General features: G+C 37.2%; 1 protein-coding gene across 5 annotated transcripts in view; it reads left to right on the top strand.

The window, feature by feature from the left end:
• LOC104152058 (protein prune homolog 2) overlaps nt 1-17,686 on the top strand; it is a 143,636-nt gene that overhangs the window by 105,897 nt on the left and 20,053 nt on the right. For 3 of the 5 annotated variants that reach the window (XM_068927078.1, XM_068927076.1, XM_068927075.1), the window contains exons 10-12: nt 8,725-8,804; nt 9,728-9,928; nt 15,625-15,801. In XM_068927078.1, coding sequence (XP_068783179.1) covers nt 8,725-8,804; nt 9,728-9,928; nt 15,625-15,801 — 458 coding nt within the window. The remainder of the gene's footprint in view (nt 1-8,724; nt 8,805-9,727; nt 9,929-15,624; nt 15,802-17,686) is intronic. The other 2 variants (XM_068927079.1, XM_068927077.1) reach the window with 1 other exon arrangement.

Here is a 17,686-nt window from a genome sequence, read left to right as displayed (position 1 = left end):
TGAAGTTAGGGAATGCCTTGCAGCTTCTGCACAGTGAGAGGCATAGTTGGAGACAGCGTTATTTTGTGGGTACAGCCAGATAACACCCCAGTCAGATTAGCACCCCTAAAGGCCCTGGAAAAGACGCATCATCCTGTCTTCAGAGCAGTATTTGACTAGTGCACAGTAAATAAAGCTTGGAGAGCTAAAAAGGACAAAATAAGGTATTACACAGTAAGACCTAGATGGAGAAGAGTAGCATCCTATGACCCAGGGATAACAGACCTCTACGAAGGAGCTTCTGGGGGCTCTGGGATCTGCTGCAGGCAACTTCAGCCTGCCTTGCCTTCCTAAGACCCCATTCCAACAGGACAGCTAGATTTGGGCCTGAAGTCCAGTTTCCCTCATTCTATATTGAGATGCCTTTCTATTTCATGTGGCTGGAAGTTATGGATAAATGAAGAAGCCTGGAGCCCTGGATTCCTTCCATAAGCCTTTCTGTTCCATAAGCATGTTCATAAGGTTGATGAAATAGCCTAGTGAATCGCATTATCACTCATCTATTTACTTAGATTTGTCCCTCCATGACTCCCTGCATCCCTCCTGGCTTTTCCTGCTTCTCTTGTGCTGGAGGTCAGAACGGAGCTGGCAAGGAGTCAGAACAGATAGCCTGTGGCTGCTTAGCAGCAGGGAAAGCTGTAGCGTTGATAAAGAAAAGCAGTTATTGTTTTTTAACTGTCTTCAGTTGCTGCGGGCAGAAAAGGGAGCCCACAACTCTTGAGCGGCTGCCTGAAAAAAATTTAGGTGCATGATGCAGAGATAAGAAGGGGAACAAAACAGGTAGCTGAACAGATCTTAAAAGCTAAAATTGATTGCAGAATAGTAAACGTTTTCATTAAAAGATGGTCCAAACGCAGATTTTTAACGTGTTTCAGTTAACATTTTGAGATGCAAACAATTTAAATCTTCTGGCTAGAACACGTGATTTTTCCTGCAGAAAGGATACTACCTCTAACAGACATGCTTAACTTTTTAATCCAAATTTAATGCTGAAAATTGACTAAGAAAAGGGCATTCATAAAATATCAACCAACTTCCATATTTTCTGCAAAAGAAGCTTGATATCTGAGAAGTGTGAGGAACTAGAAAGTTACGAGTTTTACTCATTTCTAACAAGGGCTTGTTCTGTGGCTGTAGAGAAAGTAAATGCCTTGTTCTTCTGTGAAATGGGAACATTAGCATGTGTTTATCTACTGTGCAGCAGTATGAAAATGATTAGTTAACGTTTGCGCAGATGCTTGATTAATAAAGCACTTGGCTCAAGCAAAACATTACAGACAATTTTTTGATTTTTGGTTTGTATCCAGAAACAGGAATAAAAGTCTCATGCTATGCATAAATTCCAGCTGTCAGCTTACAGACCTTTTCCAAACTAATTTGTGATTAAGAGCTACTGAGTAAAAAGTAATAGGAACACAGTTAGTTTAGTATACTGCCATATGATTGCTAAATGTAAGTCTCAGGAGATTATAAAATTAATCAGTTTTTACAAGTCACCTGTATGCAACATGGTTACTTTTACACAACTGTGAGCAGAAGTAATGACTTTTTGGTAATCTCAGATATCCTGGAGTGGATCTCTTCCAATGTATTCATTTTCTTAGCATGAATGTAGATGAACCACAGTGTCTGACTGACTCTGACTAAATCTTTCACAGTGTATGTCACTTTGATTTGTTGCATACTTCACTGTTGTTTAGGGATCATTAGTTTTACTGAACCTGAAAAAAATTCATGCTGCTGTCTCCTTCATCACTGAAAAGGCCGCTGTAGAAATTTCTCCATTTATTGTCTGGAAGTTTTGTAGCAAATAACTAGTTTGAGGAAGTCATTTTGAGGGTTGTTTTCAGTTATTTGGGGCTAATGTTCATGGCTTTTTTTCTCTCTTTTTTGCTGTAATTTTCTTCAATTTTTCTTCAGACTACAGCCTGTATTTGATCAATTTTTCCTTTTTAATTTTATATAGGTGATTTAAGCATTATTTTCTAGATCATCTCCTTGTGGCTGTGAGCACAGCTGATACTGAAATATGTCCAACATTTCCCTGACTTTGCTTGCAGATCATTTCTATCCGTCCTAGGTGGGCAGTAAGCATCGAAATGCAAAACATGCAGACTAGATTAAGATTTGTTATTAGTCCAATAGCATAATAAGTCTCTGAAATAACATGTCAAAGTTGTAATGAAGTTTATAAAGTTGTATCTATAAGCAGAAGAATCACCCTCTATTTAAAATACAGGACAGTGATTATATATATTTTTTTCTGTCTTTTCTGTTGTAGTTTTGAATTCTATAACTTGAGCACTCCAAGAAGGAGTGATAATATCAGGAAGTAGATAGTTATCGTTATTTTTAAACACTATTGCGGCAAGGCCCTGATAATCTTCTAATCTTCAGATTTTTTGAACAGAAAAGGAACTAGAAATACAAGCCACAAGCTTGACAGCACAAATTAATTAAAGAAAGGGAGAGGGAAAGACTTTTTGTTTGGCGATAAATGCAAAACAGCTAAACAGTTTGCATTCTAAAAATAAAATCATGTGGCGAGTGCTTAATAGTGGTAGTAGGATAGATTTTGCTGTTCCTTTATCAGAGATGAGGTGAATGTTGGAGTAGCTGTGAAGATGGATGATAGCAAAAAGCCCTTTGAGAGTCAGCTATCCAGAGAGATGTTTTGGCTTCATAAAAATTCAAAAGTATTCTGTTCTGTAGCACAGAACTGTGAGTTGGAGAGAAATAAAGTAATGGAGAAATGACATTTTTGTCAAACTCTTCCTTGAGATAAATTCTGATTTCTGAAGTGCTTCAAATTAGTGGTAGGCTCCTCTTCAGAGGTTTTTTTAATAGCTTCTAAATATGGAAAAACAGCATTATAATTTGGGTCCTAAGCAGGTTAGACATCCTTCAGGCAGCACCATCAAAATGTCATTAGAGATATCAGGTGCTGCAGTAGGTTGGATCTGGAAGTGGAAACGTCAGAGACTGGCTTACACACACACTGGCTGTGTTCTCTGGCCGTGGCCTGCCAAAACGCTTAAGCACCCACTCAGCTTTAACCTTAAGGGTGCTTTCAATGGGGCCATGCAGAGACTCAGTCAATGGGCATTACTGGATAAAAGCCAAGGACTTTTTAATACCTTACAAGAAAAATACTGTACAGTCATGTGCAGTGCTTCAAGTTGTCATTTCTCCTTTTCTGGGCTATGCACTTGTGTTACCTCTGAAATCTGGGTGGGAATGGAGTCAAAAGAAAAGTAACTTGTGCAAAGTGGTTTTGTGTGTTCTGTAGAAGTGACTCGAGGGAAAACTTAAGTTCACTTAAGTTTTGTATCTAAAATTTCACAATTCACTGACTCTTCCTCAAAATAGCTCGTTTTTTCACTGCAAGCCAGTGAGAGAATGGGCCACAAGCAAGCCTTTTATTTCGTCTGAGACCAGGGTGTACTTCAGTAATCTGTGAAATCTGAGAATATTAAAAAAGCCAGATGTCTAGTTATTGAATGACCTGTTTGCTTTACTTCATCTCCCCTCTTCCTATTTGGTATCTAAAAAAAAGTACGCATTAGTATGAGTTAAGGTGATTTCATGCTTGTCATTCTTTCTATTAATCATGCTTTGAAAACCGTACAAAAACCTTTAGTGTATTGTAAAAAGTTAAGTATAAAAGTGTTGCTAGGTGTGGAGGAAAAGGCATGGAAGAAACATGATTTACTCATTTAGGAAATATTATTTGGAGCTATAGGCTCCACTTTAGATTAAACTTTTGTATTAGTTAATGCAGAAGCCAGAGAAGTATGTAAAATTTAAAGTCCAGCCAGCCAGTGAGTTAATGCTGGTTTGGAGTAGAGAGATTCACTTCAGAGAGGTGAGTCACCTGCAGTAGCAGGCTGTAGGTAGGTGCTCATTCAGAGTAACACACTGGAGAGATGACTTGCTTGAAGTTTTGGAATAAAGAATATAACTTGGAAACTGCTGATGTATCACATATGACACAAGGGTGAGGCAGCGCAGCCCATAGGGATTATGACATATTGCTGCATATGTTCAGAGTTGCTTTTTCCAAAATAGCAGAGTGCAGCTATATCTAGAAAAGTCAAGAAGCATCATTTTTATTCTGAGAGCTACTGACTTGGGTGAGCACTAAAAAGTATATAACGGTTATTAATTCATTGAGCTTTAAGAATGTCTGCCTCAAAAAAAAGGCAAGCAGCCTTTCAGCCTCAGCTCTGTCTTTCCTCCTTGTTTTTGTAAGAATTTGGTGTCTGGCTCTGAACCGCCTTTGAGAAACAGGGTTTTTTTAGCTACTTCTGAACAAGTATGTAGACCTGAATTATCAAAGCAAATATGCAGTAACCTGATTCCCAGTGCAGCTGCTCTTTGAATGATGGTCTGTGTGCTGCATAAAAGAAGTCATTTATGACAAAAAAAGCTTATTTTACTTTGACCTCTGTTTCAAGTGAAAGATCTTTTTTTTTTTTTTTTTAAATCAATCCAGTAAATCATACCTGATTAGAATTGAGCTTTCTAAGACAACTTAATTTACTCCTTCAACAAGGAGCATTCACTAAAAGGAAAAAAAAAGAAGTGTTCTCTTCTTCTAATACTTTTGGCCATATCATGCAGGACATGAATTGCACCTGTATTCCTGGCAAGGAATTTTGTAAGCCACAATTTTGGGAGTCTGTGAAGTAATCTGTGGGTAAAGAAAGAGGAGGAGATAGTTGCTGAAATTTAAGTTTCTAGAATCCATCCTTCATTACTAGAATTGCTACTGAAATCTGTTGCAACCTGGTGCTCTCCCGGCTAATGCACAGCCAGAAGTTTCTCTGCTAGGCTTTGAGCACCTCAGCATTAATACGCTCACAAAATTGCTTTCAAAATGGGGAGCAGTGGCTGTAGGAAACAAACTTTGTCCGTTATCTTACTCATTCTCACAGTGGTGGGGAGTCTGAGGAGTGATGTAAGGGACAACATATCTTGAGGTACAGCGTAACATAAGCCATACCTTCCGCGGACTAAACCTGTTATTTCAAAACACCAGCTTTGAAAGATATCTACATTGTCTCTTAATTTATGACTGAACAAGTATTAGTCATAGGTTTTTAGAAACATGAACTTTCACTGAACATAGCAGAATTTGTATTTCTTTAATCTGTTTGGGCACTGCACAAAGAATCTAGAAAAATATTACTAATGCAAGAGCTGTTTTTCTAACTTCTCCCCTTAAAATCTCGTTGACTGTTTGCTTTACAGTAAATAAGAACCTGACATGATTTAAAAAAAAAAAAAAAAAGAATAAATCTAATCTTGGCAAAAAAGCGTGGTGTAATGTTGAAAATCAGTTTTGCTGAAAGGTGATTGAAAATAAAAGCTGACCTTATGTCAACAGTCCTTTTGTAACTGAGCTTGGACTGACTTTGAGCTGCCTGCTTTGTCCCAGATCTTTCAGGACCACAGCCTCTTGCTTCACAAATCAAAATATCCCAATATGAAAGATACGGATTATTGACATTAAAAATACTGAACCACCAAAAAAAAGTTAGCGATTCTCAGACAAAGCCTCATTTTGTTTGCTTATAATCTCTGAGCGAGGGGTATTCTTTGAGTATTTTGCCTGTAGCAGTAGCTGTATTTCAGGAGAGGTCCAAACCAAAGGATATGAAACAAACTTATCTTTTGCCCCCCAAGAATTGCACTATTCTTGGGAACGTACATCTAATTTGAAATATCTGATCTGCACTCAACTGTACTATTCCCACTGAAACCAGAAAAACACTTGAAATGTGTCTCATGAAAGTGGAAGATGTTCTAGAGAAAGCAGCAATATCAGCTGCAAATGCATACGTGCTTTTTTAAAAAAGATAAGGCTGCCACAGGGAGAAAATTCTGAGGCAGTCCTGGCAGCGTCATGACTTGAGATAATTCTCTCCCAGGCATTACTAGAATTTTAGGCAATTCATAGGAAATACTGAATGAATTACTTGTGGCACATTGCTTTTATAGATGATGATGTCACTGATTCTGTAAAGATAGCATATGTAAAACCCAGTCATGCCCTTATCAGACAAGATGATGATCTTTGTTCTACTCAAACATTTTTACAGGCAGACTGCAGAAAATACTGTCTCTTTTTAATACAGTGAGCTAATTTTAAGTAATATGCATTTTTACAAATATTTCTTATTGCTGAGATTTCCAAAAACAGTAATTTTTTTGAATTTAGTGTTCACCCTCCTCGTATAGCTCACTCTTCATGCACTGTGTGAAAAGAGCATTTCCTTTTGAACTCGTTTCTGTAGTGATTTTTGAAGCTCGTACAGGAAGGAATTGTCTTTTGGTGGGATGAGAATTCAAGAGATTTTATAAATGAGTTCTTTGTATGTTAATATCAATAACCCCTTCCATCTGGCTAAAATATTCAAACACTTGAGCACCTGTAGGTCATCATCTGAGTATTGCTGAACTGCTGTAATCTGAGAAATTTTCATATTCAGGTGTATGTTTTTACGTTTAGAAAGGTTAAGAAAGCCCAAGGTAAAATCGTAATCTGAATTTAAAATGCATTAGAAGTATTCATCCTCTCCCCATACTATTTCCACCACAATGATTTCTTACATTTTCTTTCTTAAGGCCTTAACTTATCCATCTGTTACTAATAGCAGCACTTGTCATTAGAATTCAGCTTTGTCTCTGCTAAGTTCAGAAGGATAAATTAGACTTTATTATACATGTTTTACTATGAATTGGACAGACACCAGAAAGAGTCGAAGACTCTAATGATTTGTTTACATTTTCTAAGTAAATTGTGATGATATTCTGTGTATCAGTTTTCTGTATAGCTTCTGAACACAGATGATGCTAAAGGGTAGAACAAAAGGAACTGGTAAATTACAGGCAATTTATGCCATTCATTTTATTCATGAGGAGGATGCTTTGATCAAGTTTCTTTACCATGTATCCAAAAAGAAAGAATATTGTAAACCTTATTTGACAATAATTGGACACATTCTGGAATTGGTATGTTTTGTAGACATCATTACGCAGTTAGTCTGTATATTTGTGAAAGATGTGTTCTACCGTGCTTATGGGTAAATCTAGTAAAGTCAGCATGATTAATGTGTGTTCATTTTAATTGAGAGATGAGGCCTGGCCATGACATTTGTGTAGTCCAAATATGTTTGATCCTAGCCTTATAGTATCTGTACTATCTGTGGCCTCACAAGGGAGATGGGAGTTGACTAGTTTGCCTGTCTGCATTGGGAATTTGATGGTACACGGCTTGACAGAGGGAAAGGTTTTTTTGCAGCTTCTAATACAGAGAAGCTTTCAGCTCACTTTAGGGCTGTATGCGTACATTTACATATAAATCTGCAGTTAACAAGAAATCCCAGAAAATCTGCTCATACTCTGATGCAATGATAGGCCATCATTGCTGGCATCAGGCCAGGATTCTTGCCTGAATGCATTAACATAGGGTAGTCCTTATGAGGAAAGTGAGGGTAGAAGGAGGTGCAAGAGAGCCAAGCCAAGCCAATTCCGACTGACCACCCATTCAGCTGAATTAGCTGATGCTGTGGCAGAGAAAAGTACCTACGTTACTGTCATCACAACTGTTACAGAAGTGCAAAAACTGTCTGATCTTCAACTGTCTGATTGTATTTTTAAATATAAAGAGTGTGGAATGGAAGTACAGGAAAAATGCTATAATTGTTTAGGTAATTTAAAACAAAGTGTTTTGGGAGTCATGCATTTGTAGTAAAAATAGTTTTGAATCTGTCAACTGTGTCCTATAAAGTGTTGTTTATTATACACAGTCGAACCTTTCTCCAGCAAGCGTTTTGTAAAATATTTGAATAGAAAATAAGCATGAAAAGAGTTTAAGTAAGTCAATTATTTTTTATGGTTTAAAGTAATTAAGTTAATTACTTTAAATATTCAAACACCTTTGTAATCTTTTTCACCTCTTAATAGCTTTAATTTGTCATATATCGGTATGTTTAATGTAATTTTTGGGTATATTCCTAAAAATGTAATCTAGGTGGAATATTTTGCAACATTGTAGCCTTTGAAACTCTTTAATGTAGTTTTGATTCTCATTTCTGTATTTCCTGCACTTTTTCAATGCAGGACATCAACTTCTTCAGTATTGCAAAATGACTAATTTGGGTCAGAATTACTCTAAAGTACAAATGATGTCAAAAGAATGAAAAACCTTATGATCTGATTTTCGCTATGCAGTAACTGTATATACAGGAATTAAAATAGTATTACTCTTACTGTGGTGTGCAGCTTGTGGAGAATAACTGAAGCTTCCTGCAACCTTGTGCCGTGTTTTCCGGATGCCAAAAGATCAACTTAATTTGTGTAGAAAGAGAAACATTGCTGGTAGCCAGCCTGTTATTATTAAGTGCTGTCTTGATCCGAAAGAGAGTGGCTATGTGGACCTATTCTGGAGACCTGTGGTCTCCAAAGTCTCTGCAGGCACGTGGGTACATAAGTGGATAAGAACTACATGACAGAATTACAACAGCTGTTTTTGGTTCTCGCTTACATTAATCTGTGATTAGACTTTTAAACTGGATATATTGAGGAGAAACTGAGTGCCATCTAAGATCACATGAGTTATCTTGAAAGCCTGGTCAACTCGTGTGTATCTAAGATTTTGCTTTATGTTTTACCTCTCAGATTGGTACCAGAGAATGTGGGAATGGACATCCCCTTTGCTGAGGGTGTGTTAAGCCCCAGATCTACAGAAGTGAGACCTGGTAAGAGACGCTCTTATTCATTGTCTTAATTAGATCTCCTTCTGTTGGCATTTAATTATGAGGTGAGATGTTTCTGTGCTGTTAAGGAATTGGTGTTAAAAAGAAACAGTGCTGAATTTGCTTTATTTAGTTAATTCTGTTCTTCACTTGACAAATGAAAATTGTGATGTGCCATCTTTTTTGGGGGGGGGGGGGAATTGTTTCCATCTTTCTGTTTAGTTCTTGCGGTGTTTAAGTAGTCTTGTTTATCGTACATTTGACTACAGTCTTAGTGAACTGAACTAGCATTAGAATATACTAATTCAAACTGAACAACTTAAAATGTGGCACACCATGCAGTGACAAGTGGCAAAGCCGTACCTAACTTTTGTCTTATTGAAGATTGTTTTTGTTTAAGACCAATTATGAGGCTCAAAGGTATTTTTATTTTTGTTACTGTACTGAATATCATACCATATAGCTTAGACTAGAGACATAGGATCCTACTTGCAAATCAGCACTGCTGGATTAGCAGCAAGTGCATAACAAAACAGATACTTAACAGGAGCATTGCACTGGTATGAATTTCTCACGCATTCAGCGATGTATTTGTTCAAGGCTCGAATGATTTACTCTTTAAACATTCAAATACTGTCGTTCAGAAGCATGTCTGAAGCTTGCTTTTTTGCTGATAATTATAAAGATATCTAATCTGGACGCTACATAATTTAAGAGCCTCTGCTACACCTGCCATTTCTGTAGATGTTTCTTTTATTTTTTTAAGCGTTAATATGTGATATTAGTGTTTTATATCAGATGGCCTTAAATGGTTGCTGTTACTAAAATTGCTCAGTTCCAGCATATTTGAAGGTGTTTCCTAAGTATTTTGGAGATGACTGGTATGCGGAGGAGATAAAGTTTGTTTTTCCTTCCTCTTTTTTCAGAACCTCCCAATTCTCTTGATCTTAATGGCTCCCATCCCAGAAGAATAAAGCTCACAGCTCCAAATATCAATCTCTCTTTGGACCAGAGTGAAGGGTCTGTACTTTCTGATGAAAATTTGGATACACCGGATGAAATAGACATCAACGTCGATGACCTTGACACTCCTGATGAAGCAGATTCTTTTGAATATGCTGGACAAGGTAATGTTCTAGTCTGTACACGTAGTATAGGCAACACAAATAAACATCTCTGTTTCATCCTGTACTGTTCACATGCTCATTTCACACTATGAGTGTGGTTAATAGGTATTAGATTTAATGTGAGGTTTCCAGATGCTTTTATTTTTTGCTATTTTAAGTCTTTCTTCCCCCCTGTAAAATAATATATTTCTACTTAGGCAGACCGCAGATGGAAATGATGGGGCTGATCTCCTAATTGAACAAATTAAGAAGAGCTACGCAGAGAGATTCAAACTTCAGAGTCTTTGTCCAGTAAAATCATAAGACTTGTCTGAAAAAGTCTTCTAGGAAAGAGAAAGGGACTGCTGTCTGGCCTGCAGAGCTAACTGCACTTTTGATTACCAGCTGTAGGTTACAATTACAACAGTAGAATTTTGGGATAATAATGCTGTACAAAATATATGGGCAGAACTGGAAAATCTTATCCCAAAGTATCTCTTGCAATTATTTCTCTAGATTTTGCTTTGAAGTTTACCAGAATGTAGTTGTATTATACTGATTAGTAATATTCTGAAGTTCAGGTGCTATTTGTATACTATTCATTTTTTGTAATGATGACTAAATGACCCAGTTGGGTTTTGCACCCAGCCGCCTGGACAAAAATTGCACCAAAGAGCTTGCAGTATATAAACGAAGTGGACACAGCTTGGTGTGAAAAGTGTCTTGTTATTCCCATGTATGGCTGGACAGCTGAGACGTGGAAGGTATGTCTGCGTGGTATGACCCAGGTAGCTCAGATCATGGAACAAAATAATGCAGCGTTCCACCAAATTAAATATCCCTGTTAGCAGGGCTACTTGCATGGTACAGATAAACCTTGAAGTATGTAACTTACCTTGTTTAGGAAGAGCCACAGATGCTTTGCTCTCCCTTGGCATCTTAACCTTCAGGCAATGATTTTCTCTCATGTTATGTATAAGTGTCTTGCGCTGTTGTATTTGATTAATTTAGCCTCATGATGAATGAAATAAGGTAATAATACTCATTTCTTGCTAGTAACTGAAGGACTGTATAGGAATTGTATTGACTACTGTAAATACGTAAAGATTATATTGTGTGAAAAATGAGTGTGACTATTTTATAGTCTATAACAGGGAGAAGCATAAAAATTGATACATTTAAACTGAATTTTCCTTTGTATTCAAATTCTCTATTGCTAATGAAATTCTCTATTGCTAGTGAGGTCATTATAAATTAAAAATTGTACGATCTTTTGAGCATACAAGAACAGTTGCATTGCTAAAGAGGCATTATTGTATACTCAATCATGCATAAGCATCTCTAATGTCACTTCTCATTAGAAGGCACAGTTCCTTATGGGCAGATGCAGAGCATGATGATGAGTTACTAGATGGTAGGAATATTTTGTAGCAAAGGTTATAACTAACCCACACGCACACATGCACGCACAGAGTAGTGTGTGCTTGCAATTTTAGAACGTTGTGACTGTTGTATGACAGCAAAAATCTCTGCAGTGGAACAGGTTTTTGCCTCTAAGCCCTGAAGCAAGTAAATTCAGCTCCAGTGATTTTGGTAGCAATTGCATTTATGGCAAGCATTTCGCCCCATCTTTATGTGTTGCTTTCTAAATGTGATGCTTCATTTGATTGCTAAAATTGGACTAATTTCCCAGACTCCTAAAAGAAAAAGAGTTCAGGGTGCCTGTGTTCTCTGTGACCTTTTTACAGTTAAGTCTTAGATTAGTCTTGAAACACCCTTAGTGGGCAAAAAGTCCTCTACTTAAGTGAGCCAGCAACAGAAAGTAGAAAAGGAGAAAAATCATACTTTATCAAAGTACGTTGGCAATAAAGTGAGGCTATATATTATGTGGATCTGATAGTCACAAGGACAAGTGTAGTCACAAGGACAAGTGCAGAATGGTTTATGTGCATGGTAAGTTGGCCTGTGCTATCTCCCTACTTCTATCACTCTACTGTTGCCAGTATGCAAGCACTCCCATAATCTCCCACAGGTCAGTGTTTCTGGAGTGCTATGCTGCACGCAGTGAAGTAAATACATTGCTGCTGAAAACTGTACAGAACGGTGATTTTTAGCATGTGAGCCTCAGACTACAGAAGGTCCATTTGAACTGTAAAAAGCAACTGTGAAAAGCAAGATCACGATTCAAGAGTCAGCCTTATCACTGGAAAACTGATGGCTCCGTAAATCAAAAAATACTGAAACCTACTAATTTAAAAGAATGGTGATGAAGAACCAGCACAACTACAAGGTGCAAGAAAATTGGTGAGAGTGGAAATACTGAAGTACTTATCTTAAACTAGCACCCTGAGTCATCACCTTATTATTTTGTCACGATGGCATATACTAATACCTGAAATTGAAACATTCTCTTTCACAACCAGCTCATTTTTCTAAAGTGAGCGTTTCTTGATTATTGCATTAGATGACAAGAAAAATTGTATTTATGAAAACCATATATACCTATAGGTGAAGTCCCCGCTCCCCCTTCAAATCAATCTTATTCGGAAAGTAAAAAGTCTAATCATTTTATCTGCAGATGCTTGTTTCCCTTCTGAATTTCAGGCTGGTGCATCCTTCTCTGCAACATCAACCTTCCAGGCAGTGCAGCATAGCCTCTTCTTAGGAGAAGGTGATCTAGTATCATTTCTGCCCTTTGTCAGCTTCAAAAATAATTCAACATCATAAGTTTTCTCAGGGACTTATTCTAGAATATCATTTGCAGTTGCATCAACAAACTTGAGCAACAACCCCCCAAAGAGAATTTAGTCTGACAGTTACCCAGCCAAGGCGCTTTTCACTAAAGCTGTTGTGCCTGCTGTAGTTCTCTCCCTCAACTGTACTCTTTCAACCCTCAAAGGAACTGACTGACTAGATAATTTTCCTAGGCTGCTCTAATAATCCCTTTTATCAAATCCATGTATCTGTTCTGAAAGCACTTGAGCTGTGTAATAGAATCCTATGAGGACCGTATATCCTTAAAGGAACAGCCGATTTTGTGAGAACTTGTCAAAGTTTGCATACTCCAATTGCTTGCATGCCATTTTCATTTTTTTCCCATGGTATATTGCAAGATTAATTTTATACAGAATTGCATTAAGATATTTAGTTTTTTTTTTTAAATAAGTTTTGTAATGGTCATTCCCAACATCACTGAATATGTTATATTTCAAAAGCAAATGCCAATTATATATTATTAAATATCAAAATAGCATTGTACCCTGAGAACACATGAATGCCTACCTCAGTTGCACAGTATATAATCTATTGAACAGCAGCTGTTAAACTGCTTTGAAATAGTATACCTGAAAAAAAAAAAATTACCCTTTGCAATCTGTTATTCACAACCTTCTGTCTCCTCCAGCTTTCCTTTTATCTGCAATTCCTAAGGAAGAAAGGCTTATGTGACCATGTAATATAGGCATGTGTATATGCATGTTGGCCTGTCTTTTCCTTCCATCCCAATTTCCACCATTAATACATCTTGACACTAGGTACATTTTTTACTCATTGGCTGATTTCATTCAAATTTGACAGCAAAGTAAGAGCTGAAATATAAGTACATTCTTATGAGTTTCCTGCAGAGAGGCATTAGGAAAAAAAAAAAGAAAATCAGTGATGAGTTCAGCTGTTGTTACACATCGGGTAATTCACCTGGGAGAGAGGGACTTTTCATCAGAATTTAGCTCTTATTAGGAGAATGCAACCACAAGACAGAAGGCAGTGAAAATCAGACCTCATTAGCCCTACTGTCACAGAACCACTTGTTTCCTCTCCCATTTTCTCTTCCCCATTCCTGTTTTCTGTTTGTTGCTGTTTTATGAGTCTTGCAGGCATTTTCTGAGATTGCATCAGAGATAGTTGAATGGTTTTCCTTCTTCAGGCATGTTGGTTCTTGAAGGTGTTTTTGACCTTGATATCTGAACCAAAAAGCAAGTGTGTGCTCAACCTAATAGGTATTTACAAAAGAAAAGGTCTGACAAGCTTGATATTTATGAGAAATTCAGTGGAAATATTGGTAACTTTTGGCATTGGAACCAGTTTTATGTATTATAAACAGTGCATGTATGTAGGTATGTACATGTAGGCTTTGTGCTTGTATAATACATACACAATATACACATCTATTCCTGGTTTCATACAGATGAATAATTTAATTTGTATGATAAACTTGAATGTTTTATTGATCATATACCTCTATTCATGCAAGTAGTTCTAGAAAGAGCATTAATCAGAGCAGAGGAATCTCAGGATATAACGCAATATATTGAAATACTTGAGGGCTTCTACAAACATAGCGCATTCTTTACTTCTTTTTGCCAATCGAAATCTTTTCTTTCATTTTTTCCTAACTCTTCTTATAGCTCTCTTCGGTATTTTTAACTAACGTATCTGATCTGCTTTCTGTGTATGCCATGCACGTGTGTGTATGCCATGCACACGTTTTACCTCATTTATTGACTGTTACATGATCAAATTCTGCTGTTATTTATATCCTTGCAGGTCCTGAGTAATGAACAGTGGATTTCACTGGTTGCTTCAAATATATATAATAGAGAAAATGTGTAGGATCTTTACAATCAAGATATAATAATAGTATGTGAACTTAACCACAAGGCGAGGGTGCTCCAGCAAGAATAGTAGTACAAAAGGCAGTTAAAAAAATTCACAAAAAAACCAGAATGTTGTGTTCAGTATCTGAAAAAGACAATGAAGTAATTCAAGCTGTGGACAGAATCATTCTTCATGTCACTTTTTCTATAACCAGCCATAAAGTTTGATAAAGTGGCACGCAATAAAACATGTTGTAACTGCTGTCTCATCAATGTGCAATGAAAATGTAGGTTTTGTTAATAACTTTACAGCTTTTCTGAAGCTAAGAGTGTCCAGCAGAGAGCCTGTACTGTGAGACTTTATAGTCTCTTAAGAGTCATGCAGTTTATTGATTGTGGTCATTGGGGTTGTGCACTGCCAGTACCTGTTCCCTCATGTATGCTGGTGTGAGTAGCCAAATTGCTTGGATGCTCTGTACTTTGGATCTGGGAAGGAAATTAAATTTAAGCACAGCCGAAAGGCCCAGAGGGAGGTGAATGCTGTGTTTTTTAAGTTATGTGACGTATGTTTAAGCATACCCCATTGCTGGAACAGATGAACATGCATGTTCTTCACCTTGGTGGTACCAGAGTTGAAGAGACTGGAGAATAGAAGTTAGGGCAGGGAGGAAGGAATTGAAAAGCTGTAGGTTTTGGGTAGTTTCTCACTAGACAAGAAGGATCATTTTGTTCATTTTTAGCTCCATATTGGGCATTTTAGTATAGTTACCATATCAGCAAAACAAAAGTTTTTAAAGAGCTGCAATGCAGTAGCCAATCAGTTGTACTAACCTGGTGAGTCTTGCATGATTACCTGCAAAATGCAGAAATCCTTGGGCAGTATTCTGCATGGTTATGTTTGCTACTGTTGTTATTATGTTCATAATGATGAAAAGTTTTTCTTTTTTTTTTCTTTTAAGAGATTTTTCATTTACTATTACATGATCAAATTCTGCTCTTATTTTGTAACAGTGCAGATCCAGAATAGTGCTCTAAAAAGCCAGTTCATTTCAGTTATCTACTTAAAATCTATGTAACAGAAAATATAGAGAATGAAGCTGTAATATATACAATTTTATTTTTCAGAAGACCAGACAGCCATTAAGGATGCTTCCCAGGAGGAGTCTGAATCAATTCCAGAATACACCGCTGAGGAGGAGCGAGAGGACAACAGGTTATGGAGAACAGTGGTTATTGGAGAACAAGAGCAAAGGATAGATATGAAAGTCATTGAACCTTACAAAAAGGTGATTTCGCATGGAGGTAGGAAAGCCCTGAGTGCATTTTTTTAAATTGATGTGACAAATCATGTTTTATTAAGCGTATTAGCAGGGAGAAACAGAGTTTATTTTTCAGCCATGCCTATAAACAGTGAGTTGACTGACTCCCTCACATTACAGAAGCATTATAGTGACTTAGAGCCCATATTCGTGCTTATTAGGAAGAGAATCACAGAATCACAGAATGTCATGACAGAAGGAATTACAGGCTGCCTATGGACAAGTACCAATAAACTACTGGAGTAGCCCTAATGTAAGGCATGCTGTTTTCCGTTTGGTCACAGGATGCTGATTCAGAAAATATTTTGAGCATATACTGCCAGTTAGGGCTCTTAAGAAGCCTTCAAAAGAATAGAAACCAAACGCATCTGCTGGAAGCCTCATATTTTCAGATAAGCAATGCTTGCCCTTGCATCAGGACAAGTCTTTCCTGTTTTGTTAGGAGATCAACCAGTGTTGGAGGCTTAATCTGTAGCAGCCTTCTGTAGCAGCTTCTGTACCCAAAAAGCAGCGGCTGACATGGAAGGACTCTGTAACCTTCACAGATGGACCATTCCATGGTCTATAAATTCAGTGCAGTGCTAAATTTTTAGAAGAGGAGGAAGACCTTAATTTGAACTCACTTACTCTGGTACAGTCTCTCATTACACCAGTGAAGCAAACTGAGTTCATCCAAAGTAAAACGGTAGACAGAAAGATCAGAATGAACCAACCCTGTTTTCAATTCAGGGTGGCAATGAGTAATGAATACTTTAAATACAACACAGTTTTCTCAGCTAAAAAATAACCTGAGATACATGTGTTAGTAATAATCTGGTAATTGTAGGCTAAAATTTTCTTTGTGCAAGGAGAAACCCTTTCGTTCTATAGAAAAAATTCTTGAAAACTCCATTCTGTAGATTATGGCAAAAACTTCCTGCACGTGGAAGTGTGGTGCTCTGTGATTTGTTGTACGCTGCACATGGCTGCACAGATCCAAACAGGAGGAGTGGCAAAAGAAAAAATGCAGTTTTCCCTGGGGTTTTCCATTCCATACTCCTGGAATTAAGCTACTTAAGTTATTTTCTGTCATTTATAATTGTCAGCAGGTAGAATTTCACTAGCAGCTATTTTATGTTCCTTCACATAATTTGTTAATAATTATCAAATAGCATACCAAAGATAACATTTATTTTAAAGTAGGAAATGGCCTCATATGCTTTTTATATTGTTTCCTTAGCTCATTTGTTAGCTCTCTGACTTCCTCAGAGAATGTGTAGGTCAGGTATTACTGAGGCACTTCTGTATAAATTCATTCAAATGGATAAATATCACCGCAGATATTGAAGGAAGAAAATAAAAGAAAAATATTTAAATGCCTTTGCCTTGGTATCTTAGGTATTCTCTTTGGATTCTGTATGTCTGGGGGGCTCTATTTGCCAGCTGTGGCTATTAAGTGGGGATGAGTTGCTCTAATCCTGCAAAAACTTAGGCAGGTAACTTAGCATCTGAGGTAAGACTTGTGAGTTTATATGAACTTTCTGTTGTCATAGTGTTGCTGATCCATAACATAATTTAAAGATAAACAGTCATTTCCACTACAATTTGAATGCTGGATCTTTATCTGGTAAAAAAACAGCTTTGTTGCAACTGAGATAACTAAATTATGCTTAATTATGTCACCTGTGGATGTAGCCCTCAAAATTTCACATGTGCTAAAAGCATGCACCTGAACACAAGCCTACAGATGTTCAGTGTCCAGCTTTCGTGAAAAATGAATAGCAGGATGTCTTAGGGGATGGAGAAGTAGCCCTTATACAAGCATTGCTTGGCTGTTGAACAAGGACCAGTTGCAGTGCCCAACTTGAGCCATCTCTGATGGTAAGAAC

This window comes from Struthio camelus, chromosome Z (assembly GCF_040807025.1).
Source record: "Struthio camelus isolate bStrCam1 chromosome Z, bStrCam1.hap1, whole genome shotgun sequence".
Classification (NCBI taxonomy): Eukaryota; Metazoa; Chordata; class Aves; order Struthioniformes; family Struthionidae; genus Struthio; species Struthio camelus.
The sequence above is the reverse complement of the archived record's forward strand: the minus strand, read 5'-3'. Positions and strand labels throughout refer to the sequence as shown.